The 25460-nt window shown below is 35.2% G+C and overlaps 1 protein-coding gene across 4 annotated transcripts in view; it reads left to right on the plus strand.

Annotated features, from left to right (window-relative positions):
* SNX13 (sorting nexin 13) overlaps nucleotides 1-25460 on the plus strand; it is a 119519-nt gene that overhangs the window by 78133 nt on the left and 15926 nt on the right. For 3 of the 4 annotated variants that reach the window (XM_064675807.1, XM_064675786.1, XM_064675776.1), the window contains exons 3-17: nucleotides 157-259; nucleotides 5196-5285; nucleotides 5718-5839; nucleotides 8167-8288; nucleotides 8424-8525; nucleotides 9197-9285; nucleotides 9696-9779; nucleotides 12183-12321; nucleotides 12837-12925; nucleotides 13538-13637; nucleotides 15174-15367; nucleotides 16844-16948; nucleotides 18421-18553; nucleotides 19297-19334; nucleotides 23707-23776. In XM_064675807.1, coding sequence (XP_064531877.1) covers nucleotides 5208-5285; nucleotides 5718-5839; nucleotides 8167-8288; nucleotides 8424-8525; nucleotides 9197-9285; nucleotides 9696-9779; nucleotides 12183-12321; nucleotides 12837-12925; nucleotides 13538-13637; nucleotides 15174-15367; nucleotides 16844-16948; nucleotides 18421-18553; nucleotides 19297-19334; nucleotides 23707-23776 — 1465 coding nt within the window. In that variant the 5' untranslated portion in view covers nucleotides 157-259; nucleotides 5196-5207. The remainder of the gene's footprint in view (nucleotides 1-156; nucleotides 260-5195; nucleotides 5286-5717; nucleotides 5840-8166; nucleotides 8289-8423; nucleotides 8526-9196; nucleotides 9286-9695; nucleotides 9780-12182; nucleotides 12322-12836; nucleotides 12926-13537; nucleotides 13638-15173; nucleotides 15368-16843; nucleotides 16949-18420; nucleotides 18554-19296; nucleotides 19335-23706; nucleotides 23777-25460) is intronic. The other variant, XM_064675797.1, reaches the window with a different exon arrangement.

Here is a 25460-nt window from a genome sequence, read left to right on the forward strand (position 1 = left end):
TTGTGTCAGTTATTTTAAGCAGCACACTACACTGTGAAAGAGTAGGAGAGTAAGCAAACTGTCATATATTGTCATTCTGTAACTTGCTGTGAAATATTTTCTAGAGGTGGGGAAAGATGGCTGTTGTTGTAGCTGGTCTTTCTTTTTCCATTTTAGGGGTTTTGTGGTTACTCTTTTATTTGGAAAAAGCAACTCAGAAAAATACCTTGAACAGTGCGAACATTCATTTCTCCCTTGTACATCAGTTGGGATCCCTAAGGTAAGGAAGGTTTTCTGGTCTATTTTCTAGATCAGATTTTATAACTTGGGAAATTAAAATGACACTAATAATCAGTTTTAATCTAAAAATTGTGCCTTTTTCCACTTTTCAGCTTTCCTTTTCTGAATTCTTAACAGATCATTTTGGTTAATGGACCTAAATTCACAGTTCCTCATTGGATAAATCTGCATCTGTTTAGTACAGAAAAAATTGTTAGTAGCCAAGAGATAGAATTTCTAGGAGTTCCTGGTTTATGAACCAATACATCTTGGTAGCTCAGAAGTTTAGATATATCTTGGCCTAATCCATTTGCATGCATCAGAATAGAGAAAACAGTTTAACCCCAAGATTGCTAACTATGTTAGATTTAATCTAATAGCTGTTTTTACTCTAACATCCTGCTCTTTCTTAGCCGTCAGGTAACTACACTTCATGTTGTGTATGAAAGGGCATGAATGTTCAACGTTATCAGTAGTAACACAGAAATTTATCTTGTGATTGAGCATTATGTTTTCTAATCACTGAACTTTTTTGTGACTGGTTGGTAAGTGGCCTTTTCACTTAAATTGTTGAAATAAATCTACAACTTAAGTATGTTCTAAACTGTAAAATAAGGTCAGTGGTCCAAATGAAAAACAGTTAAGACTGAAAAAGGGAAAGTCAGCAATCAACTAATGATTCTGTTCCACTAATGAAACCTCATCTTACAGGACTAGTGTTCTGGTGTGGTATAGAATTTAGTGCTTATATGGATTGTGGAGTGTTACTTACGTCATTGTGTTTTGAGAGAAGATTTAAAGAAGTTTTTCTGTCTTTTAAATTTCCAATACATAGATGAACACTTTTTTAATATTAATGTTACTTTTTTTATCTCAGTACATATGTGTGTTCTGGTTACTTTATAAAAGAATAAAATCTTTTGGAGGTTTTTGTGTAATCTTTGCAATTGCAGTAGTTTCACTTCTGATTTGAGTATGGATTATTGACACATCAGTTTTCTCAACTGACCTGCCTTGACTAATCTCTGGATTTAAGTTTTGTAGTACCGAAGGTATTTATTTTTAGCTGACTTAGAAAATGCTTTTTGGAGCTGTTCACCAACTAGAATCTGTTTGTCTTCTACAATAGTGTTTTGCATTTCTTTTTTGCCATTGTATTAAAATTGCATTAGGTAGTGTAGCTGAGTTTTTCAGTAACAGTGCAAGAAGAGATGAGTCCTAACCGAAACCAAATTTGCAGTTTGCTTGTGATTCTTATTTGCTATTTCTGCATTAAATTTCTGCTGACTTATCTATATGGAAAGTAATATTTTTAACTTAAAATTGTTTTCATGTTTAAAACCATTGTGACCCTAAGTGGTCTTGAACTAGGAATATTTTTTCTAGTGGCTAGTCTATATAGGTTGTACTTCTTCCATGAACCAAATAGAAACTGAATTCACCTTAATATAAAATTTTTTTGTGGTACTCTGAGAAGTAATCTGAAATAAATAAGCAGCTCTTTTCAAGAAAGACAATCAGAACTTTTTTGACTGTTTTGATTTTTTTTTTTTTGTTATTTAGAGATTTTTTTAGACTAAAATAAATGTTCAAGTGCTTAATTTTACAGAAATTATTTATAATACAGAGCACCAAAATTGTGGATGGAAATAACATGTAGAATGTACTGTAAGTTACGACACAGGATTTGGTGCTAGTAGGTTTCCCTGATTGCTGCTTATTATACTTATTAGTGAATATATAATGAAAGCTTCACATTAAGGAGAAATACTTAATGTACACTTGATGGAAGACCATATATCTTCCTGCTATTTTTTTTTGTTTGCGTACACATAGGGAGGCTTAAAAATTAGGATTGGACTTGCTTTTCTTTTTGCAAGCCTTACGTAACTTTTGTGTCAGCAACATACTCAAGGATACTTCCCCTCAGTTCAGGAAGGATATTGAGGTGCTGGAGCAGGTCCAGAGAAGAGCAACAAGGCTGGTGAAGGGACTAGAGAACAAGTCCTATGAGGAGAGGCTGAGGGAGCTGGGGTTGTCTAGCCTGGAGAAGAAGAGGCTCAGGGGAGACCTCCTCGCTCTCTACAACTCCCTGAAAGGAGGTTGTAGCCAGGTGGGGGTTGGTCTCTTCTCCCAGACAGCTATCAGTAAGACAAGAGGGCATGGTCTTAAGCTCTGCCAAGGGAGGTTTAGGTTGGATATTAGGAAGAAATTCTTTACAGAGAGGGTAATCAGGCATTGGAATGGTCTGCCCAGGGAAGTGGTGGATTCTCCGTCCCTGGGGGTTTTTAAGACAAGACTGGATGTGGCCCTTAGTGCCATGGTCTAGTAACTGCGGTGGGAGTGGATCAAGGGTTGGACTTGATGATCTCAGAGGTCCCTTCCAACCTGGCTGATTGTATTATTCTATGATGAAATAATGTACTGTCTCTGCAAGATAAGTCTGAAGGCTTATATTAAAACCATGTTGAACGAAGGGCAAGTTTAGAGCCTTCTGAACTGTTAACTTGAATGCTCTTTTCAGTTAGAATTATAGATTCACTCCAAGTTTAACAGAAGATGTTTGGTTATTATCATAATTGATGTCTCTATGCTTTGCCCAAAAGACAAGGAGTTTCTGTAGACTGAGTATAAGATTGCCAAATTACTGTTAGATAACAGTGAGAACAACTTAAAAGTGCGAGTTGCATATTTGATCCCTGACTAGTTTCTGAATCTCTTTAAATCAGTGGGTCATATGCTATGTTATAGATTTGATGCAGATGAGTAAATGAGTGCCTTGTCTGCTCAGGAAATCCTGTGACCGTGATTTGGGAAATAGTGGCACAGTACAAATTAAGCATATTTTGTATTTAACAATTACCTAACAGAGTTTCAAAAAGGACATAAAAATATCTTTTAGTGTAGCAAAGCAAGAGTCTGAAGCTACTCACTCAGTGCAGTTAGGTGCTTGTGGAGCCTAGGTTTCTTTACTCTGTGCTACATCTTACTTCATGGAGTATATGTCTCACATTCCTTGTGAGCGCTTCCTACCTGCTTAAAATGAAGTAAGGAGGTGTCAAATTTAATGATAACAAGTGATGCTTGTTTTTCCTAAGTCATGATTTAATACTGGTAGAGTGCATCAGACTTACTGTGTGTGAAGTGACAGTTAAATAGAACAGTTGTTGTCATGTGTGTGTGGTCCTTCCTTTAAGTTCGTCTTCTATGTCCATGTCTGGGAGGCAGACTTAAAACCAGCAATGCTTTCCAAGTGAGACTATGGTCAACTATTGTACCTGTAATGGAATAAAAGCACATATTTGAAATTTTGGATGTCTTCAGACATACCAAAAGCAAATTAAATTATGCCGTGGGTACATAAATGTTTCACTGGAGAAAAAGAATATGAAAAAATGGTCTAACCTTGTAGTTAGCTCTGCTTTGAGCAGGAGGTTGGATAAGATGAATTCCTGAAGCTCCAACCAAAACTTGGATCCTGTGAGCATACGAACATTTAGATTTTTACCTAATAATTTTGCATATTCTCTGTGTGTTCCTCTCTCTCTTTCTTGTGGCTGCTCCTTTTTTTGCTGCTGTTTTTCCTCTGTTTTCCAAATGTGGTTTTATGGATGCAGTCCATCAAAACTCTCTTTTAACAACTTTGTTTCACAACTTGAACTATGTTGTGCTTAGTAAAAGTTTTTCAGTATTATTCAGTTCTGTATCATTTTGGTGTTTTTGAAACCATCAAGACAAAAATATTTCACAAATCATGAGTATATAGCTGGGGTATTGTTTGAATGTGAGTCAGCTTTATTCATATTAAAGTAGCAGTGAATGGTTCCCTTGCCTTGAAAGTTAAAAAATATAGAGAATTTTGCAACAAAATACTTTGGTGTTGTGATACATAGTTGGTTAAGTAGCAGGCTGATTTTTTTTCTGGTCTCAGGTATTTCACTGCTGTTCACTGTTAAGTGGTTTGGATGAGCAATACTTAGGGAGAGTCACACAGAACAAAAACACTGGATGTATGGTTTATAATGTCTTCATTTATGGTTTTGGCAGTTCTTCTATGTTTCCAATAGAGTAATAAATTTCTTTCTAGAACAAAAAAAATGATTGCTTATTTTGAACAGCAGTGTAAGTTGTTGGGTTGTTATTTCTGTGAAAATAGAGGTGTTTATTGCATATTTAATCAGAACTGTGTAGAAAGACACTGTATTAGTTCAACTTAGAGAAGCACTGATAAAGGGTGTTCTTTTTCAATATGTCAACCTAAACTCAGCTGTGTTGAGGTCATTCTTGGAGTTAACTGCTCTGAGTTTCAAGTCCTTCTATAGAGTAATTTCTTTCCCCCCTCATCAACTACTTTCCAAAGATTCATCTGTCAAGTAGCAATGGTATGAAAGAGTAATTTTTCTTCTAGCATATAGAATAAATTGAGATAGATAAAGAAACAAGAAAAACCCAACTGAACAATTACCTCCCTGAGATTTCACAATCAAGTAGGGAACTGGAGTCTTGCACAAAAACTGTCTTGTGCTGCTGTTGTGTATCCCTCTTCCCTCCTTTTCTGACTATTTGAGTTTTATTTCCATCTGATTTAGTATTTTAACAAACATTTGCTCTTTTTCAGTGAGCAAGAAGTAGGTTTTTAGGTTAGTTCCTCACCATTATTTACTATATAGTGAAAAATAGAGATATTATTGTTGCTCAGGGAGGTGATGGATGCCCTATCCCTGGAAACATTCAAGGTCAAAGTGAGCAGGGGAATTGATTGGACTAGATGACCTTCTAACCCAAATCATTCTGTGATTCTTTATTTTCTATAAATTATAGTAACAGGGAAAACGTTATATAAAGTCATTACTGAAGGTATATGTATCATAAACCGTAGAACTATTTTTTAATTAGAGCTAAAATGTGCAAAGTTACCTTTCCCAATCTCTTTCAAGTGCATAGAAGAAATGAAACGTGAAGCCAGACCTATTAAGATTGACAGAAGACTGACAGGTGCGAATATAATTGATGAGCCTTTGCAACAGGTAAGTTCTAACCAGGACTATTTAACCTTTTGTTTGGTTTGTTTTTTGTTTTTTTTTTTTTTCAAATATTGACTATGTAATATATAAGTAGTTGAGCAACAAATAGAATTTTAAAAGTCTTATCATATTTGAGAGCGGTAAGTGAGAAAACACTGAGGATGGGTGAGGATATTGGGCAATATCTGAGTATGTTTTCTGCATATTATAGTCTGTCAATGTAGTGGTGATGATACACAGAAACGAGTATTAATAAGAGGTTTCAGTATGTGAATATATTGTTTCACTCACAATTTTATAATGGTAAGGGAGTATGGTTCACTGTGTTAACCATTTAAGATAAGTGCTCTTGCATTATCAGGCAGAAAAACCTATTGTTTGTTTTTTTAGTCCTTTTTCATTAGTTCATATTTATTTTTCTCCTTTCAATTTCAGGTAATCCAGTTTTCCCTGAGAGACTATGTGCAGTATTGGTATTATACGCTAAGTGATGATGAATCATTTCTTCTGGAAATTAGGCAGGCTCTTCAGTATGCACTTGTTCAGTTTTCTGCCAGGTAAGATTATTTGTGTTTACATCAATACACTGTGGGTTTTATAGCATTAGATAAGTGATTTAAGTTTATCTATTGCCATAGTTCAGTACATTTTATAGAAAGAATGTGTAAAATTTAAAGACTGTAATCTCAGAACGACAATCTTTTGCTGATCCCTTAAGGAAATAATGGAGATGATGATGTTTGTAGTCATGGTCTTTTGCAAAATGGCCATTTCCAAATTCAGATTAATGTCTAAAATTACTGAATAGCCTTTTTTTTTTGCAACTTAAGCACTGGGTTTGTGAATCATCACCTCTTTGTACTCAGGTCTGTTTCATTTAAGAGCAGGGCCACTCCCAAGGTAAGTCAATCTGAAAGTCTTGGATTCAACTTGGGTATCAGCTCAGATAACTTTTAAAAGTGGTATTGCTTTTCAATATGTAAGAACAATGGGTATTTTTAAATGAATAGTAGTCTGGGGAATTAAATGGTATGTCACCTATGTAAATTATTTTTTATAATAGGGTTGATTCAGAACAAATGGATAGTTTATTAATTTCTTCATGTTTTTTCTGCTGTTTCCTGACTTCCTGCTACTTGATTAAGCAATTTGTCTGGGAAATTATTTACCTTCTTTAGTATGGATGATTTCTCAGCCCAGGTATCACATGCCTTTAAATCCACCTACTTCCTTGTTAAGTTTTTATTTCAAGTATTCATCCGATTGGGCTGATTGTTTTCTCTTCAGAAGAGGCTGTGGGTCACCTAAATATAATTAACTTTTTAGCAATTTTAAGGTGTGCTACTCCTCTCTCTGTTGACTTGAAAATGTAGGTCAGTGTACTTTTCTGGCAAGAAGGGTCAAAGATGTAGATCTAGGTTTAATATGAAGAAAAATTCATTATAATATAATCTTACTGATTGGAGGATAATGGAAATCCTAGGAAACAGCGTTGAAAATAGTGAAAACTGTGCTAAATAAACTATATGTTACAGCAACCAAACCTAGGGTTACATGAAATGGACCTGGCTACCCAGCTTCAATGCTTTTGTGTGTTGGGCGAAGTTACTTCATTGCACAGTATCAGTCACTGAGTTTGTGTCAAAGCAGGTCAAGTTATAACAGATTTATTTTTCTTTCCTACAGCACTATAGCTCTTCAAAAACAGGCGCTGCTCCTGTAGGGTTTTGTTCTGCTGTACAAAGCAAATCAACTTCACAGGGCTGCAGAAGTTCTTCTGCACAGAAGATGATGTAGTGTATTTATAACGCCTGTAGCTGGATAGAGCGGAAACAGTTTAGATTAGCACCATCGCCACTAATTTCATATAGCCCTGTGAGCTTCTGGAGAGAATGAATACTGGGGGAATTTTCTTTTTTTCCATGAGAGCTGCACACTTGGGAGCCTGGTATAAGGCTGCCACCTCGTGGTTTTGTGCGGTTCGATCACCCTGCGGTTTGTGGAGCAGGATTATCGACTGCCCTTTGGGACAGCTCTGCTTCTTATCCCCATCTAGATTTTGCAGTAGACTTCCCTTTCTTCCAGAGTTCCTTATTCCTTTCGAGAGGGAAGAAAGAGAAGGCGAGGGAGCAAATACAAAAAAGGAAGTCTTGTAGAAGGATTCTGCTATAACAAAGTAGGTGTCTGAGAGAGTTCAGGTAGTAGAATACTTAGTTCAGGGAAGGACCATCACTAACATCAAGCTTCATTAAACCTATAACGCACAAGCGCATTTTGTGTTTGGCTAGTAAGGCACAGACATCATAAGAATATCTCTTGTCTTTTTCATACTAATAAGGAAATAGTTTTATGCAAATGTAACAGTGACTGTATTCTGTTGTAAACCTATGGGCATTGTTGGAGGGCATGTTAATTACCTCATATAAGCTGTGGAATCAATTGTTGATAATATTAGATTACTTTTAGTTTCAAGTGAAATGTGTGTTTTCTCACTTGTGCATATACTGCAAATTCAGAAGAAAATTATTTTGTTTAGGTGCCTTCCAAAATGGTAGAAAGTACGGCTGAAAAAGACCTGGAGAGTATTTTAATTCTAGGTTGTAAACTATTTATATCAGAATTTCTCACAGATATTTGGCAATGTCATGAATCAGAACACTATCCCAAATACTAATGCATAAATATTAATGTGGTGCAGGAGTGGTAGTTTAAAATACTTGGTTTGTTTCCAGGGAATAGGCAATTAGAAGACTGATTTATTTCTTTGTTTTACCATGTTTACTATCAATGTTGTTCTTGGCAGGGAGGAAAAAAAAGTAGAAATTTATTATTCTTTCTGTTCAGGATAAATTAATTCATTTTCTTGGATTTCCTTGTCTAATAGGTCAAAAGAAACAGATTGGCAGCCTTATTTCACAACACGACTTGTTGATGACTTTGGCACTCATCTTCGAGTTTTCAGAAAAGCTCAGCAGAGGATAGCAGAGAAAGGTGATCAGATGAAAGGTAACGTAAAATATTTTTTGATTTGAGTCTGTACAGGCCAGTATCTTACATGTGTGAAATATTTTATGACTGAAGTTTGCTTTCAAGTTTCTAATCTTTACAAAAGTATGTTTCTTTTTATTTTCGTTTCTATAGATCAAGCTGAGGAACTTGTAGATACATTCTTTGAGGTTGAAGTTGAAATGGAAAAAGAAGTCTGTCGTGATCTAGTCTGCACTTCTCCCAAAGATGAAGAAGGTCTCTTAATATTATCTTCTGAGTTAATATTTTAATATGGGAGACTAAAATACTAACAGTTGCATATGCCATATGAAATATATTAAAATCTTAGCATGTGACTTTCACAGTGAGATTATCTACTATACACATATATTTACTCTAATTTGTACATACTATTGCTATAATTACAATGAAGTCTGTACATATATAAGTCTTCCTCCTTTCACTGGAGTAATTTTAGGATAGAAACATGTTTTCTGGGAGGCAGGGTATGGTTTTGTAGATTCTTACTGCTTTTTGTTAGATATGCCTTCCTTATCACTACTCTGTAGTCTTCATTAAAAAAAAAAAATCAGTTAATCGTTTTAGGCAAAGTGTTGAAGGAGGGGGAAAAAAACCCTGTAAATATAAAGTAAGGAAAATATATTAGGGTTTGTTTTTGTTTTTTTGGTTTGTTTTTTTTTAATCTTGGAATTCAGCTTTTGTTGTCTTGGTTTTTAGGTAGATCTCTCTCAATTAGGTTAACATCAGTGCTGCTTATATTCCATCTGAAAGGTGCTACTGTGATGCTTGGACTGTAAGATATATATGATTGTATCTTTGAAATTAAAATTAAGGATTTATCTATAGGATTTTATAACATCAGGTAAGATGTCAAATAATATAAAATTATTGTTCTTCCTCTCTAGGATTCCTAAGGGATCTGTGTGAGGTTTTACTGTATATATTGCTACCTCCTGGAGACTTCCAGAACAAGATCATGCGATACTTTGTCAGGGTAAATACAGATTCTAAAACCCATCCCAATTCTTTGGTTTAATCTCAAAAAATTTTAGATCTAATCTGCTACTCTTATTTTCTAAAATTGATCTAATTTAATATTAGGGTATTTTAACTGCAGTAGAGTCTTGATAAGTATTTAGTAGCAGAGAGCAGTTTATGTGAAATGTCTTTGAAGGTTGTTTTAGCTTTAGCAACATTAGAAAAGCATAATAAAATGGATGTTGCTTTTCTTGAGGTATTAACATTCTGTAATGCTAACTAGAAGAGAATGTGCTAGTACCTATTAAATGTTTTCTGTAATTACAGTTTTTTATTTAGTTTCTACACAGTGATTTTTAAATTGTTGCAGATATATTAGCATTATGAATAAATGTATGAAATGATTTATTGTCCTTTGTTTTTCAGGAAATCCTCTCCCGAGGAATTCTTCTTCCATTAATAAACCAGCTCAGTGATCCTGATTATATTAATCAGTATGTCATATGGATGGTAAGATTTAAAATGTTTAAAATAAATGCTATTTCCAAAATATTTTCAAATGAAGTTTTACCTGTATTCCCTTCAATCATGGCAGATAGATGTCTGGTATAAAAGTTACCAATGGATATATTGGCAGATAGTGAACTTATGGCTGCTATATTAAATTTTATACACCCACACATACACTTACACTCTATATTATCTGCACTCTTCGTTGTGATTGCTTGTCAAAAGTTGCCTGACTTAGGACAAATGTATGACAAAGTGTAAAGTTGACTCCACTCACTGTTTTACTTGGCTGTTTAGGAAATACAGCAGTAACTGTGGAAGTTTTCCCTTGACTGTGTTTTCAATTTGTCCTTTAAAGCTTAAGAGGCCTCAAGAATGAAAAGTAGTAAGATTTATTTTTTGTTTTCTGCTAAGGAAATTTCAGGGCAATTGTTTTAGCACTATTTGTGGTAACCCTTAATAATATAACTGAATGGGAAGAAATAAAGTCTTTAACTCCCTAGTGCACTTGCAAAAAAGCCCAAAAAATTTTTAAAAATAGTATTATATAGTAAAGTTAACATAAAGAGAATATTCATGCTTTAATTAACATTACTGATTTTTTGCAAAGCAAGTTAAAAGTTGCTCTTATAGTTTATTATCCTTTAGAGTTCATGAATCAAATTTAATTTTTCTTTCCCCAAGTTCTCTTTATTTTTATTCATGTATTTCAGTCTTATAGTGTACATTCAAATACTATGCTGAAAACACTCTTGCATTTCTAAGTTCTTATGTACAGAATTATGGAATGAAATCAAGTGTATGTGTACTATGTTCCTATGTTCCTTCACTCCAACCTCCTCCATTTAATGTAAAAATTTACACACTGCTATTCTACAGGAACATAGCTTTAGTAAGAAAAAAAATTGCTCATGTGGATCAGACTTTTCAATTTTTGATTTCCCTTTCCTCCTTTGCATGTTCTTTATTTGTAACTTGTCCTTGTTCTTTATTTACTGAGCACTGCCCCTGGCTGCATCCAGAGATAGAATTCTGAGTTTTTTATAAAGCTTTCTATTACCAGGACCATGTCCCAAATATTAATTTTTGAGATGAGGAAGTAAATGTGCTGGGGGAAAGATAAGGAAAAATAAATGCTTTCAAAAATTTATTACAAGTCTTATGAAATGAAGATTGTTGCAGAAATTAAGGTCAGAAGTAGAGATGACTGAAATAAATCCTGGTTCCTTTTGGAACCTTTGACGTAAAATCAGATTTGAATAAAAAAATCAGTTTTTGAAAAAGAGAAGCTTAATTCCAGGTTTCTAGGCATACCAAGGTTTGATATTAATTCTCTTGCAATAAAATACAAAGCTTCAATATAAAATTAGAAGTTAATTCCAACTTTTCTCTTCACTGTGAAATTCACATTTTTACAAAATGTTTGAAGTTCAAGTACTGCTTGTACTATTACTTCTAAAACCAGATTTCTATCGGGATTTTTCCATTAACTTTGATCAATGGTATCCGGTCTTCATTCTCTCTGCTTCATGCAACTTATGTCAATGCACTTCTGTGGTACAGACCAAGTATTACATTTCCATATCAAAGTGAGCATTTATAAGAGATGTGGGTGAAGTGACTTTTTGGGCTTCAGATAATAAAGACAACATTAGAACTTGACCCTCCGCACCTGCATGCACATGTTGTAAAGCTGCCAATCTTCCCCTGGTCTCCATGCTGCATTCACAACACAGTTTCCAGTGATCTTGGCAGCACAGCAGGCTTCCTTCACTCACACAAATTCCTTTGAGTCCCTAGAGCAGGTTCACTCTATGCCAATAGTGGTAAAATAGTATGTATTGAAATAGCTTAATAGCATTTGCAAGGCTGTCGGAATTAGGGATCCAGAGAAGATATTAATTCAGTTATTTTCTTTTTCTCCCCATGCCTCTGTAGGTTATGATTATATTATAGAATGTTTTAGTTCTCTTTGTAATTCTGTATCTTGAGAAGCCATAATGTTGGGAGCCTGTACAGTTGCAGGAGACCTTGGTAAAGCTGAACCTTTGCAGTGGTCTCACCACTTTCTGCCTACTTAGCTAAGGAGATAGGTAATAGCAGAATAAGGTTGATTGGGTTTTGGAGAAGATCTTCATTAAGTAGGTTGATGGACTTTCCATGTGTCTGTGTTTTACTTCTTGAAAAGAGAAAATGATGGTGTGAAATAGGTTTTGACTGTGCATGCTTTTTCCTTCTTAGTCAACGTAAAATTTCAGTATCAAAAGGAATGTTTAGAAGCATCAAAGAGCTTTCAAAATGCCACTTTGCAGTGCTGTATCAAAGTAATTCACTTAATGAAAAATCACGTTGTGTGCTTTTAGATGTTTTGCATAACTCACAGTGTAACACTTTGTGTTTCAGATTCGTGATTCCAACTGTAACTATGAGGCCTTTATGAATATTATTAAATTAAGTGATAATATAGGAGAGTTGGAAGCAGTGAAAGATAAAGCAAGTGAAGAACTGCAATATCTTCGATCTCTAGATACAGCGGGAGATGGTTAGTGCTGCATTGTTTTGTGAAATATGAAATGCATTTACCAGCATGAGCTCTGAAAAATATTCCAAAAATTTAGAAAATAAAAGCTCTGATGCAGTGTAGTATAAAATATTTTATTTAAAAAATAAATAAATTACAGGTGAAGTGTTAAAACTTAAATTTTCGTAAGTGTTTCATTGATTGGTGTGTTTGATTGTTTGTTTTAAATATAGACTATTTGGTTAGGTAAGTGCCTTTCTATTACATCGAAACTGCTTGACTAGTGGTTCTGAATTTCAGTAATGCTTTAGGTATCAATGGGTAGTCAGTTACCTATTAATCTGAAAAAGGGAAGAGAAAAGTATTTTTTGTTCACTTCCATCAGTAAGGTATTTAAACTGAAAAAAACCTTCTCTTCGAAGGTGATATGTTTTGTATGTGAATTGTCACTTTTTGAATGATGTTTTTAGAGTATTTCAGAACAAGTGTTTATTTACTCACCTGCATTGCTTAATCTTCTTTGTTTTTGCTTTCAGATATCAACACTATAAAAAATCAAATAAACAGTTTATTATATGTTATAAAAGTATGTGATTCAAGAATTCAGAGATTGCAGTCAGGAAAAGTAAGTGTTCTAAAATTTTTTTTAGTTCCGAAAGACTGAAGTTGCAAATGACTGACTACTTGTTCTGTTTGCTTGTTCTGTAATTTAAGGCTGACAGAGTTAGTATGTTTGACTTCACTTAGTTTCTTGATTCTCTTAATTGGACCTAGATGTGGCTCCAAGATAATGTAATATTGGACATATTGACTGCTAAAATGATAAAGGATTCTACAGCTGGACCCAGAGGCATTACTGTAGTATCAAGAAAGAAGAAAGTTGGACAGAGATGAATTAAAGTTGTGGTAATCTGGAGCCCATCAAATGCTGAAATTAATTCTTCTTGTAAATTAATTTTCTGCTGGTGTCACTGTTGGTTAAATTGACCTGTATGGTATTACAAGAACAGTAGTGTTAACAGACAACTTCTCATGTAGCAGAATAACTGTAGCCTATGTTGAAGACAAATATTATGAGAACGTGACTTATTAGTGATTGTGAAAATAGCTAATCATTGAAAGGCTACTTTATTATCTGTAATTTTTTTTTTAATCACGTTTGCTTTGTGGTAAGTAGAAGTTTTAAAAGCTAATTAAAAAAATAAAACCTCTGAACATAATGAACTGTGTCTTACAGGAAATAGATACTGTGAAACTGGCAGCAAACTTTGGAAAACTTTGCACAGTCCCTCTGGACCATATTCTGGTAGACAATGTTGCACTACAATTTTTTATGGGTAAGCGTTAATTCATTTATTCTGTTTTATTTATGAAGAGTATGCTAACTCACAGGACTGTATGGAGTTGCTAAATGTCATTAATAAGAATATCCATGTTTGTGGTGATAATCCTTTTAATGCAGTAGATGGAAATACATTACAACAGAGAGGAAACAGTCCAGGAAGTTCGAGAAGTGTGTGGAAGATAAGTCCTTGACACAGTTGGTGAGGCAGCCAACCTAGAAAGGTGCCAATCGGAACCTGTTGTTTGCGAAGAGGACTTGTGGGTGATGTTATAGTTGGAGATTGTCTTGGGCAAAATGAGCATGAAATGAACACCCTCAGTCAGTTTGAAGATGACGCCGAGTTAGCTGGGAGTGTTGATCTGCTGGAGGGTAGGAAGTCTCTGCAGAGGGATCAGGACAGGCTGGATCAATGGGCCAAGGCCAATTGTATGAGGTTCAACAAGACTAAGGGCTAAGTCCTGCACTTGGGTCACAGCAACCCCACATAGTGCTACGGGCTGGGGGAAAAATGGCTGGAAAGCTGCCCAGTGGAAAAGGATCTGGGGGTGCTGGTCAACAGCTGCTGAACATGAGCCAGCAGTGTGCTCAGGTGGCCAAGAAGGCCAATGGCATCCTGGCCTGTATCAGCAATAGCGTGGCCAACAGGACCAGGGCAGTGACCTGTGCTTGGCACTGGTGAGGCTGCACCTCGAGTCCTGTGTTCAGTTTTGGAGCTGTCACTACCACAAAGACATTGAGATGCTGTAGTGTATTCACAGAAGGGCAACGGAGCTGGTGAGGGATCTAGAGCGTGAGTCTTATGAGGAGCAGCTGAGGGAGCTGGAATTGTTTAGCTTTGAAAAAAAGGAGACTCGGGGGAGACCTTATCACTCTGTTCAACTTCCTGAAAGGAGAGTGTAGTGAGGTAGGGGTTGGTCTCTTCTTCCAAGGAACAAGTGACAAGACAAGAGGAAATGGCCTCCATTTGTGCCAGGGGAGGTTTAGATTGGATATTAGAAAACATTTCTTCACCAGAAGGGCTGTCAAGCACTGGAACAGGCTGCCCATGGAAGTGGTGGAGTCACCATCTCTGGAGGTATTGAAAAAACATGTAGATCTTCACTTATTAGTGATTGTGAAAACAATCACTGTCGCAATCTTAGTGGCATGGCTTAGGGTCACAGTTTAGGAGTGGACTTGGCAGTGGCAGATTGATGGTCTTGAACATCTTTTCCAGCCTATTCTATGAACCTGATTTGTTAGAATTCCAGTTTGAACTTCCTCTTTGTATCATGCTGCACAAGCCTGTTATACACACTTTTTACATGTGTATTTGAGGATTCAGTGCTTAGTTCCTAGACTTTGCTCTCAGTTTTGTTTACTGATTATCACCAATCTGTATATAGTCCTTTTTTTATTGACTCCGTATGACAAGTATTCCAGATATATAACCAGATCCTGGAGTTCCATGTGTAGTTAATGTCATAGAGAATTGTTATTCTAAGATACACAACAGTAACTACAGTTGTGTGGTGTCTCTTTTCTGTAGATTACATGCAGCAGACTGGTGGCCAAGCACATCTGTTTTTCTGGATGACAGTGGAAGGATACAGGGTTACGGCCCAGCAACAGCTGGAGGTACTTCAAAGCCGGCAGAAAGATGGAAAACATCAGACTAATCAGACCAAGGGTCTATTAAGGGCAGCTGCATTTGGAGTTTATGAGCAATATTTATCAGAAAAGGTAGGAATAACTTATTTTTGCATTGTTTGGCATTTATTCTTTGTACAGATACTTCTTTGATAGTTACAGCTAAGTTAATATGAAATGGTTGTGGTGTAGTTGCTTATGAATTACATGTGAGCTATTGTGTATCTTCTCTCTCTCTCTCCTTATGTCAAGCAGTAAGAAAATGCTGTCCTCTTTTTTTCTTTTCTCCTTCTCCATTTAAAAGGCTCATACTGCCACTGACTATCCTGTCAAATGCTCTGAATGTGTTCCTCAGAAGCTGACTTTCTAGAATAGACAAACTAGAGACAATGTGAAGACAGAGTAAAAAATACTGTCTCTTTTCATATGCTGCCCTTTCCCTTCCTTTAACTTTGCCCTCCAACCTTGCCTGTCCCCTTGGAGCCCAGTATTTGTCTAAACTTGCATTAAGATTGGGTTTTCAAATGAAATAACTTCCTGTGCCTCTCTACAATTGTCTGTGTAAATTGCTCAAATATCACCATTGGATATCTTCCAATAGGCAGTAATGTATTCTTCTGTGAAAGGAACCACTAGTGTTAACAAAGAGTCTTTGTTCTAAATTTGTGTGTGCATAAAAATCACTTCTCGCTCAAAAGCTTCCTCAAGAAATTATCTCTCAAATATCTAGTAGCATTCTCTTTCCATGTAATTTCTTTTACTTTATTTTTTCACTTCAGTAGTCTATCATCATGGTGGTCTGTGCAGAACTTGCTCTTGAGTTGTCTGCTCACAAGTTTGAAGTCAGAAGCCACCTAACACTAGATCTGTTCCAAGCTGATAAACTCAGCCTCTCAGCTATGCTATCAAGTAAGCTGTGCTGAGTCTGGTTCAGTGCTGGCTCTCTGTCTCTGTTACAGAAAATGGGGAAAGTGTGTGAATTTGGGCCCATCTAAAAGAATTCTTGATGGGCAGTGGTTTGAAATCTCATACCAAGGAATGTCTGGGAATCTCATAGATGATGCTTGCTACTAGCCTGCTCGTAGCTGTGATAGAGTCTGCATAAAAAGTTACTATGTTTACAGTAACCTCTCCAGAAATTGGCAGAGTTGAAAAACTGTTAGCCTTTCCTCAGACTTTTCAGGGCTTCATCCATTTACTTTCTTACTGGCTTGTTCTTGATTTCTGAATCTAGATCTTTCTATTCATAAATAAATAAAATCTGTTTTTAAGTCTTAGTAAATCTGGTTTAGATACTGCTTCAAAATAGTATGCATAAATTGTTTTTGAGGCAATTCTTAGTGTTTAATATTGAGACTTCTAAGTTTAGATACACACTCTGAAGTTAATTTGGGGGGGAGAATGGGATCTGACTCCTGTTGTATGTTCTACAGAGTTAATAGAGATATTCATCAAGAAGAAATTTCATTACCTTTAAAGAATTGCAGCATTGGATTGGGTTTTTTTTTTGGTGAAAATAGAACTTTCTTATTTTTATGCTGCAAAAGTTGATTTAGATCTCTATGACAGGCATCTCCGAGAGTTAATATTGATGACAACTTAGTAGCAAAACTTGCAGAAACACTGAACCATGAGGATCCAACACCTGAAATCTTTGATGACATTCAGAGAAAGGTATACTCTCTTCATCCTGTATTTCGTAAGAACTGTTAATGGTATAGAGTATTAGACATCTTTACAGATACTGAAAAAAAGAAGGAACTCAAATATCTAAAACCTGTGCTACCATTTTTCTATTCTGTAAAAATTGTGCTCTAAACTGTCAACTTGTACTTAGCCCATGGTTTTCAAAGCAATAGACAGAAAGAGTAGGTATCCTGTATGAAATTAATTATGAAGCACAATTTAGAATTATGGTATTTTTATTTGTGTTTATGCACCAATTTAAGAAACATGCAACATGTAGAATAACTAAGAGGTACAGTTTTAGTTCAGTTTAGCTCTTGTTTTCAGAGGTTGATGTGGTGGTCACGTGTTAAATTCTATATCTCTTTCCAGAAGTTAATTTGATTGGTCTGTTTCTGCAAACCTGCCCAGTGTAGGAGTCAGAAGCAGCAAGTGCTGAAGAAAAGCAGTATTTTTACAACTTGCATACATAGACTTTATCACTCAAGTCTAATAGATGTATTTAAAAAGGAAAAGTGAGTGCTTAATATTCTCACAGTAACTTCCATACCCAGTCTGAGAGGTTTTTACTTTAGGTCATTGATTTAGCGTTCTCATTCTTACTAAAAATTAGTGATTTGAGCTGTAGAACTTAGAATCACACTGTTGTACTTGAGGCCCACATGTAAGACTAATGGAAGCACCTTGTGAAATCTGTATCGTTCAAAGTAGGCTACAAGGACAATTTATGCTGAAGAGCATAAATTTCTTGTGTTACAAAAGAAATGAACTTCCTCAGACCTGCATGATTTTTTTTTTTTCATTCTTGCCAGGTGATAGCACTTGAACAGTGTTCCATGAAAAAAAAATCATAATTAAAATATTCTAGATTTGACATGAGTATCCAAACATTATGAAATAATTTCTGCTATGTGTAGGTACATGTGTATGTGTATATGTATATATATACTACGTAGGCTATGTAGTTACATATTTTGAAGTGGTGTTATTAAATCTTTTTGAGCGGGGTAGTACCGTATTGACTAAAACTGGCAGTTGTCAGGAAGGTAGCGTATGGTGTTTTCCTGCCCATCCGTTCCCTCTTCTCCCCTCTTACCCTGAGTGTTTACAGGTCTATCTTTATAGTTTATCAACAAAGAAGGACACAGAGATAACCTGTTATGAAGTGGATAAAGACCAAATATGTTTATGGTGCGATTAGAAGAGTTAAGAGGAGAGGATGGAAGCATTTACAGCTATTGTGCTACTTCCCTTCCTATGCGTGCATGTCTCACTAGTGAGATATTTTCTGAGACTCTTATACTTCTGGCACAATTAGCTCTCATAACTTTTCCATTTAGAGTAAGTCAGAGACACGTATGCACAGATACATGTTGTTCAAGTAGAATTTATGAAAAGTAGTCCAATTAATTAAAAAATGTTAAAAGTGTTTCTGAAGGTGGCATTTTTGTTTCAATAAGGTGTACGAGTTGATGCTGCGAGATGAAAGGTTCTACCCCTCGTTCAAACAGAACGTGTTGTATGTGCGTATGTTAGCTGAGCTGGATATGCTGAAGGATCCTAGTTTCAGAGGATCAGATGATGGTGAAGGAGGTGAGCTCTATATCTGTCAGGGCTATTTCCTGGGACTGTTCTTTTCTCTGCTTTAAAATGAAAACAAGAAAATTATCCACACTGTTTTTAAGAAATTAAATTGTTCCTGTGGTGTCTCTGATATTTAAATTAATGCTTCTTCCTTGTGCTTTTTTGCGTAAATTGTTTTGGGACTCAAATAGAGTTTTCTCTGTAGTAAGTTTATTAATCTCATGTAAAGTTTTGTCAGGTCTTGGTAACAAGTGTGTTGCTAAACTAAATATGCAACTCTTCCATTCTATTTTTTTATTACAAAATATTTCAGACTTTTCAATATGTTGGGTTGTTTTAATATATAACTATAGTCTTCCTCTGGAAATAGAAATTGGAAGTATGTAGGAGATGTGGCTTTTTAAAGAAAATAAAATCATTGTTCTTGTAACTGAAGTACAAATACAATGGAAATTGTTTTAACTATGAAACTCACTCCTTAATGAAGCAATGTCATTTGGAGATACAAACTTAAAAAAATGTTACCTGGAGTATTTATTTAGTATCTATACCTTTTATAATCTTGCATTTCTGTAGGTATCTTTATTGGAAACTTGAAACACTTGTATGTTGGGTGCAACGTTTTACCCCTACCACAGTTTTCCTTTATTTTCCATAATGTTTTGTCCATGCATTTTTATTTGTGTGTGGCCCTACAACAGGGAAAAAGCTTCTAACCTGTTTTTTCCTTTCCTCTTCTTCATTGCTCCCAGAATCTTTTAATGGGTCTCCTACTAGCAGCATAAATCTGGTAAGTGCTTGGATTTTTTGAACTTTTTTTTTCTCGTCAACAGCACAGAAAATGTTATAAAATAGTTTAACTTATGTACATTAAAGGTTTTACTTCACTGCAGTTTAATTTCTGAAAAAGTTCTTGAATCAAATTGAAAGACACAAGTTCTTAATTCCTCTGTAAGATAAAACTGTCCCTTTTTTTACTTTATGATGTTTAATGAAATTTTGCAGTGTTTCTCACAGGAACAGTTAATCTATGCAAAGCATACTTTCTTATCCCTGTTTGGTTTTCTTAAATAGAGATAAATTTGAAGTTAGGTGAAAACAAATCCTTTGAAACAGAAATCTCAAAGGATTAAATTCAAATAGACTGTTAAATGAGCCATTTAATTAGATTTTTGTAGGGTGGTGTTTGGTTGTTTTTTTTTTTTTTTATTAGAACTTGATTTGGAAACATGAAAGTATCCAGAGTTTATTCTGAAAATGTATCTTTGTTTTCTAATTCTACCAATTTCAAGTTCAACTTTTGGTATTTTTTTTAAGTGATTCTTGACTGTGTCAGCTGGCCAGAACTTTGAATGTACCAAAACCAAAAATCTTATACAGTTATTTAAAAAGAAAAAGCGTAAAAAATTTTATGTATATCCTATCCTTCCTCTCAGTTGTTTCTTCAGACTGTGTGTAGCTAAGCCATAAGGTATGCAATGTTCAATTAAGCATATGAGAGTATGTTTCCAGACCCTTTAGTTTTATAAAAATTTACATAAAGATTTACAATTTGCATGCAATTTCCTGGCTTATGTGATTCATAGGCTCTTATAGTTCATTCTTGGAAAATGCTGTAGCTCCTTTGGAGTTCCACTGCATTGATTACATCATGCTTACATGCAGAGGAATAAGAGTGTATTTTTTAAAGGAATACACTTAACATTAATGTAAATGTGTTTCCATGTGGAGTTTATTTCTTTGTGGGGTTTAGTTTTTTGTGTTCGTTGGGGTCTTTGTTGTTTTGATTTGTTTGTTTGTTTGTTTTAATTTAAACTGGGATTTTTTTTCCTACTATTTTCCTTTTGTTTATGTTTTGAAATGCAAAAAAAAAAGGGGAGTTCATTAGCTGGAACAATAATAGCTGATACAATTTATGCAAAATCCTGGTAGATGCAGAAGAAAACTTAATTTGGCCATATTTTTTATAAATTTGCATACAATTCTGGTAACATTTCACAAGAGAGTCTTTTAATTGACTGATCTCTTAAAAAGATCTTTCAAATATCTCTTAGGTACTTAATAATGTTCTGATCTATCAGAGTTATATTTTATTGATGGAGATTTGTCACTGTGGTGGCTTATCTAGCTAGTAGTTATCTGCTGCTTAGTTTCATGTGGCTTTCTCAGCTAAACTAGAAAGTCTTAAAGCCTTTATCAAGCACTCTTGCAATACAAATAGGTATTTGCATGGGACACTTCCAAGTCTTGATTTTTGTTTCTGTTGTGAAAAGGGTATTTATAGAATACTACATCTATTATTTTTAGTAAGACTGAAGAACAGTCTAGCAGCAATGCATAATAAATTTCTATTTATGCAGAACTACTTTTCTGTAGTTTATATCGTTCAGGGTCTTCAGTGCTTTTACAGGTGCTCGAATAGTGGTAGATTAGTTTTTCCTGGCTGAATTCCATGTCAAAAGTAAATTTCTGTACACGTAGTTTAGCTCCCTTGTGTTAGTCTGTTACATGAAGAAAAATAGACCTTTGAGAGGTTACTTCAAAGGTCAGGGAATTTCTGTACTTGTAACTAATGACAATGTATTAAATAAGATTGAGTTGTGATGTGATATTTTTGGGTTTTTAATTAACTTGTGTTCCTGTGAATATACCTAATGGCAAAGATATTAGATCATATTAAGTGTCTGTGTGTTGTGTTATCTGTTCAAGTTTCAACCTTTTCATTTGCTTGTATTAATTGTTGCTGTACAGGGCCTTGCCACAGCAAAGTGTTTCCTAAAGTTTCTATTATAAAATACCTCACCTACAGTTTATACTTTCACTGGAAGAATATGAAAGAGAGGCTTAAAACAATTTTGAGGAACAGTTATTTTACAAAGATATCTTAATTTCTGCCTCTTAATTTGGCACATTAAACCAGTAGGGCACATTTTGAGGGTATGTCACCATTGTAATATTTATAGACTATTGCAGATTTCTTCTAAATGGATCCATAATGGGAGCTTTACATATTGTTTTTGCATTGAGTAAACAGAAGGAGTTACATGGGTGTTACCTCTCAAAGACCTTGAAGAGCAGAAATGGCTGGGTTGAACTTCTAGCACTCATTACCAAATGTCAGTTTGAACCCCATTCAGTTATCACAAAGAAAACTGAACTTGAGTGACAATGAGGAGAAGCAGGAAAACAAGAAATAATGATGCTTTTTAAAAGAATATAACACTACCTTAATGTTGGTATTTTGTAGCAAAGAAAATATTTGAGCAGTTGACTGTTATTGACTTCTTTTATAGCATCCTTTCCATCTTACTGTTTATCAAATCCTAGAGCTTTCAGAACGCCAAACACTTATCCAAGCTTCCACAAATGCCTGCTGTTTGCCAGTCTCAGGTTATGCTCTGCTCCTAAATTTGGACACTGCAGTATAGTGCACCTCACCTTACAGCATCATTGCTGTCCAAGGGTGACTTGCTTGAGAATGGACTAAGTTGGAGAAGGTCTAGTCCTATGTCCAACAATGACCAAAAGCAAGGGTAAAGATTAAAGGAACAGCCCACTTATGGTGATACTTTACCAGAATATTCTCCAGTATCCAGTAACTTATAGATTTGGGAATTCTTGAGGTAAGATGATGTCTGCTATCAGAGTAGTTTTGAATGAGTTCATCTGTTCTACCATTCAACAGACATAAACTTTTAGCACAGTAGCATGCAATGGCAAAACGGATTTCCCAAATAAGCTTTTTTTTCTTCTACCTTTTCTCAGTCTGGGACTTCAGTGGTGTAAGTCTACAAGGTGAATGATACCCAGGAGACTCTTTACTGCAATATATATTAAAGCATAGTTTCTGTGTTCAGACTCTTTTAATTTTAATTAAATTCAGTATCTAGACTTTATAACAGAAGTGTTACATACCTTGCCTTCCATAGTGAGGACTTAGGCAGAGGCTGATTGAGATGGTTGAGGCAGAGAAGAGCCATTCCCTGCAGAGACCTAAAGGAGGAAGGAGTGGAGTATTGTGTTGGGATATTGTGGAGTTGATAAAGATTCAGATGTAGAAGGGGCAAGAATAGAGTCTTTAAATAATTTATGTTTTCAAGTCAAACCTATCTTTTAATTGTAATTACATAGATTGTTTTATGTGTAAGGAAACAGGAGTTTTGGAAACTGGATTGATGTAGGTTGAGGTTTTAGTTTGACCTAGGCATGGCACTGCTACTCTGTAATTCCCATTTTAGGTAACTTTTTCTGCCAAGTCACTGTTAAACTGGCTTGGTTAAATGATAAAAGATAGCTATATTCTTTCTGAATGTGTTTCTTTGGAGAATTTTAGAATTTGAGGGTAAAATATATAAAGTAGCTGGGATCTCAGTGTCTGTGTATTCTACTTAAGCAGCTCCAACTGGTAATTTAAGATTAGGATCACATGTGTAGTGGCCCATTCAACAAACTTGAAGAGCTTTATTATGTTAAATCTTAGTAGCCAGATATAATAATTTTATATAATAGCAAAGCTTCTCTAAAAGACCCATTGGGCTTTTTTTGATCCCAGCAATTACTGAATATGGAAACGGGGCATTAGCCAACCGAGAATGTACCTGTTCATTTTTTACAACAGAAAACATTCCTGAGAAGAATGTTTGCTGGATTTTTTACATACAGCAGAGAACCTGTTCAAGTTCTACTGCACTGTAACTTTTATGTAGTGTTTTAAATCATTTGAAAGAAAACAGAATGGTATAAAAATAAAACCAAAAGGTCTGTTATACAATGTCTCTATCTCCCCAGTTGTTTGGAACATTTTTTGGGTTTTTTGCTTAATACTCAGTAAAAGACTATCTGTAGCCATACTTCCATTAGAGTTGAGATATCAAACTAAAGTGGCAAATATGTTTGATCAAATATGAGCGATCACAAAACTGTGTGAAAATGATAAGGGAAATGAAGAGCCTTACACTCTGTAAAATAAAGGCTTTGGTAACCAGGCAGTACAAACACTTATTTGCATTGTTACAGTGCATTAATCTATTCTATTAGAGTAGTGAACTGAAAGTTTGAAAATTAAGTAGACTAATCAAACACATCTCAAATTAAATGTTGTATCTCAGATCTAATTTTTTTTGCCCATTTTTTCCTTCTTCCCTTTCTCCCCCACCCTGCAGTCCTTAGATGACCTTTCAAATGTCCCTTCTGATGAGACAGTTCAGCTCCATGCTTACATCTCAGATACTGGTAAGTGAATCTGTTATGATGCCTGCTTACTTGTTTTCCACCATTTATTTTGAGTTTTTTAATATTACAGGCCCTTGAAATCCTAATCCTCTCATTTTTTTTGACCTCATAAAACATTTGAATTCATATTTTTCATTAAGTCCTTGTAAGGGAAATCTTTACAGTATTTGTGCTGTAGGTGATAGACCTAGATAGTATATTTGTACTTAAAAATTGATTTAATTTTTGTTGTTTATCGTACTAGTATTATTACTACTACTTCTGTCTCTGGAGAATCATTCATTAAACTTAATATTGAGTAGTATTTATTTTAGCTATTGCTTATAGAAATTCTGGAAGCCATCTCTTTCTAGTCATGCAATTATAATTCTTGACTGTTTACTTCCCTTACTATGATATTTTTCCCCTAATTTCCGTGTTTCCTTATTGACATAGCTTAATTTAAGAAAATTACTTCAGTCTTTATAGTGGTGGCATTTTTAGTTATCTTTTAAAAAAATCTCAGATAATATTTGCAAATATTCTAGTTAAATGAGATTGGGTAATTAAATTAAATTGAGCTTCATATATTTTTGAGTAGATTTTACTATGCAATAGGCTTTTAAATATGTGTATTTATATAGTGGACACATGAGCTGTGAGCGAGAATTCAGCTACTCAACATATTAAACTGTTATTCCAATCCAGTGTGAGAACACTGTGCAATCCAAGTGTCAGTGTGCCATTGTAGTCCTTAGAGAAAGAGGAAAATAATGTGAAAGTTAAGAATCACATTTTGCTTTTTTGTTACAATGGTATGTGATACCTTTTTTGGAGTTAAACTTTGAAGTTTCTATGTTTTGACCTAAGAAAAAGAGGTAAACTTAAAACCACATGAATGGTAAAATTTATAGTCTTGATGACAGCATGTATTGATAACTATCAGCTTGACTCTGTATATCCATAATGCTTCAGTTGAAACAGGGAATATGTACAGGTTTGTATTGTAAGATAGTATTAAACTGGTATAATCTTTTGCACTTCATGTTTGGCAGTAGGTGCATCTTGCATCTGTGAGCAGGCTCTTTTCCTCTGCCAATTATTATCCTTTACTGTGCTTGTGGGCTGTATACAAACAGGATTTACCTCCATGTGTTTCAGGACTCACACTGTCTTGTGTTGCAAAATAAATACTGATTAAGAGACTATGACATAAGGGGCAGCAGGACAACTTCTTTCCTTTTCTGCAGCTCCTGTCCTGAAGCAGTTTTCCTAAAGGTGTAGCTTAGCAGTGCCCCTGAGATGTGGTCTGGTGGCTGCACGGCAAAGTGGTCAATGTGAATATAGAGGATAGGGCTTGTGCAGCATCTGTGGGGCTGGGATTTCCTGTCTCCATTCTCTGGGCAATCTTGGCACCATCCTGACTGCTTGCTCTTTCCTCTTGGGGTTCAGCACTCGATATTCTTCTAGAGGGTAGATGTCAAAGACAAGATGATACTCTGTGCTCACTGTGCACCTTTCTAGTGTATAATTCTGGCACTGTCAGCAGCTGTCACTATCTTATAGGTGCTCCCTGGCTGCTTAGACATAAGCATTACACTTCAGAGAGGTCAAAATTGGAAACACCACAGACAATGAAATCGATGATTTGTCAGGAAAAGTATATTTTTTGGAGTGTGGCTGCGTTGAAAAATTCACAGACCTT

This window comes from Pseudopipra pipra, chromosome 1 (genome assembly GCF_036250125.1).
Source record: "Pseudopipra pipra isolate bDixPip1 chromosome 1, bDixPip1.hap1, whole genome shotgun sequence".
NCBI lineage: Eukaryota > Metazoa > Chordata > Aves > Passeriformes > Pipridae > Pseudopipra > Pseudopipra pipra.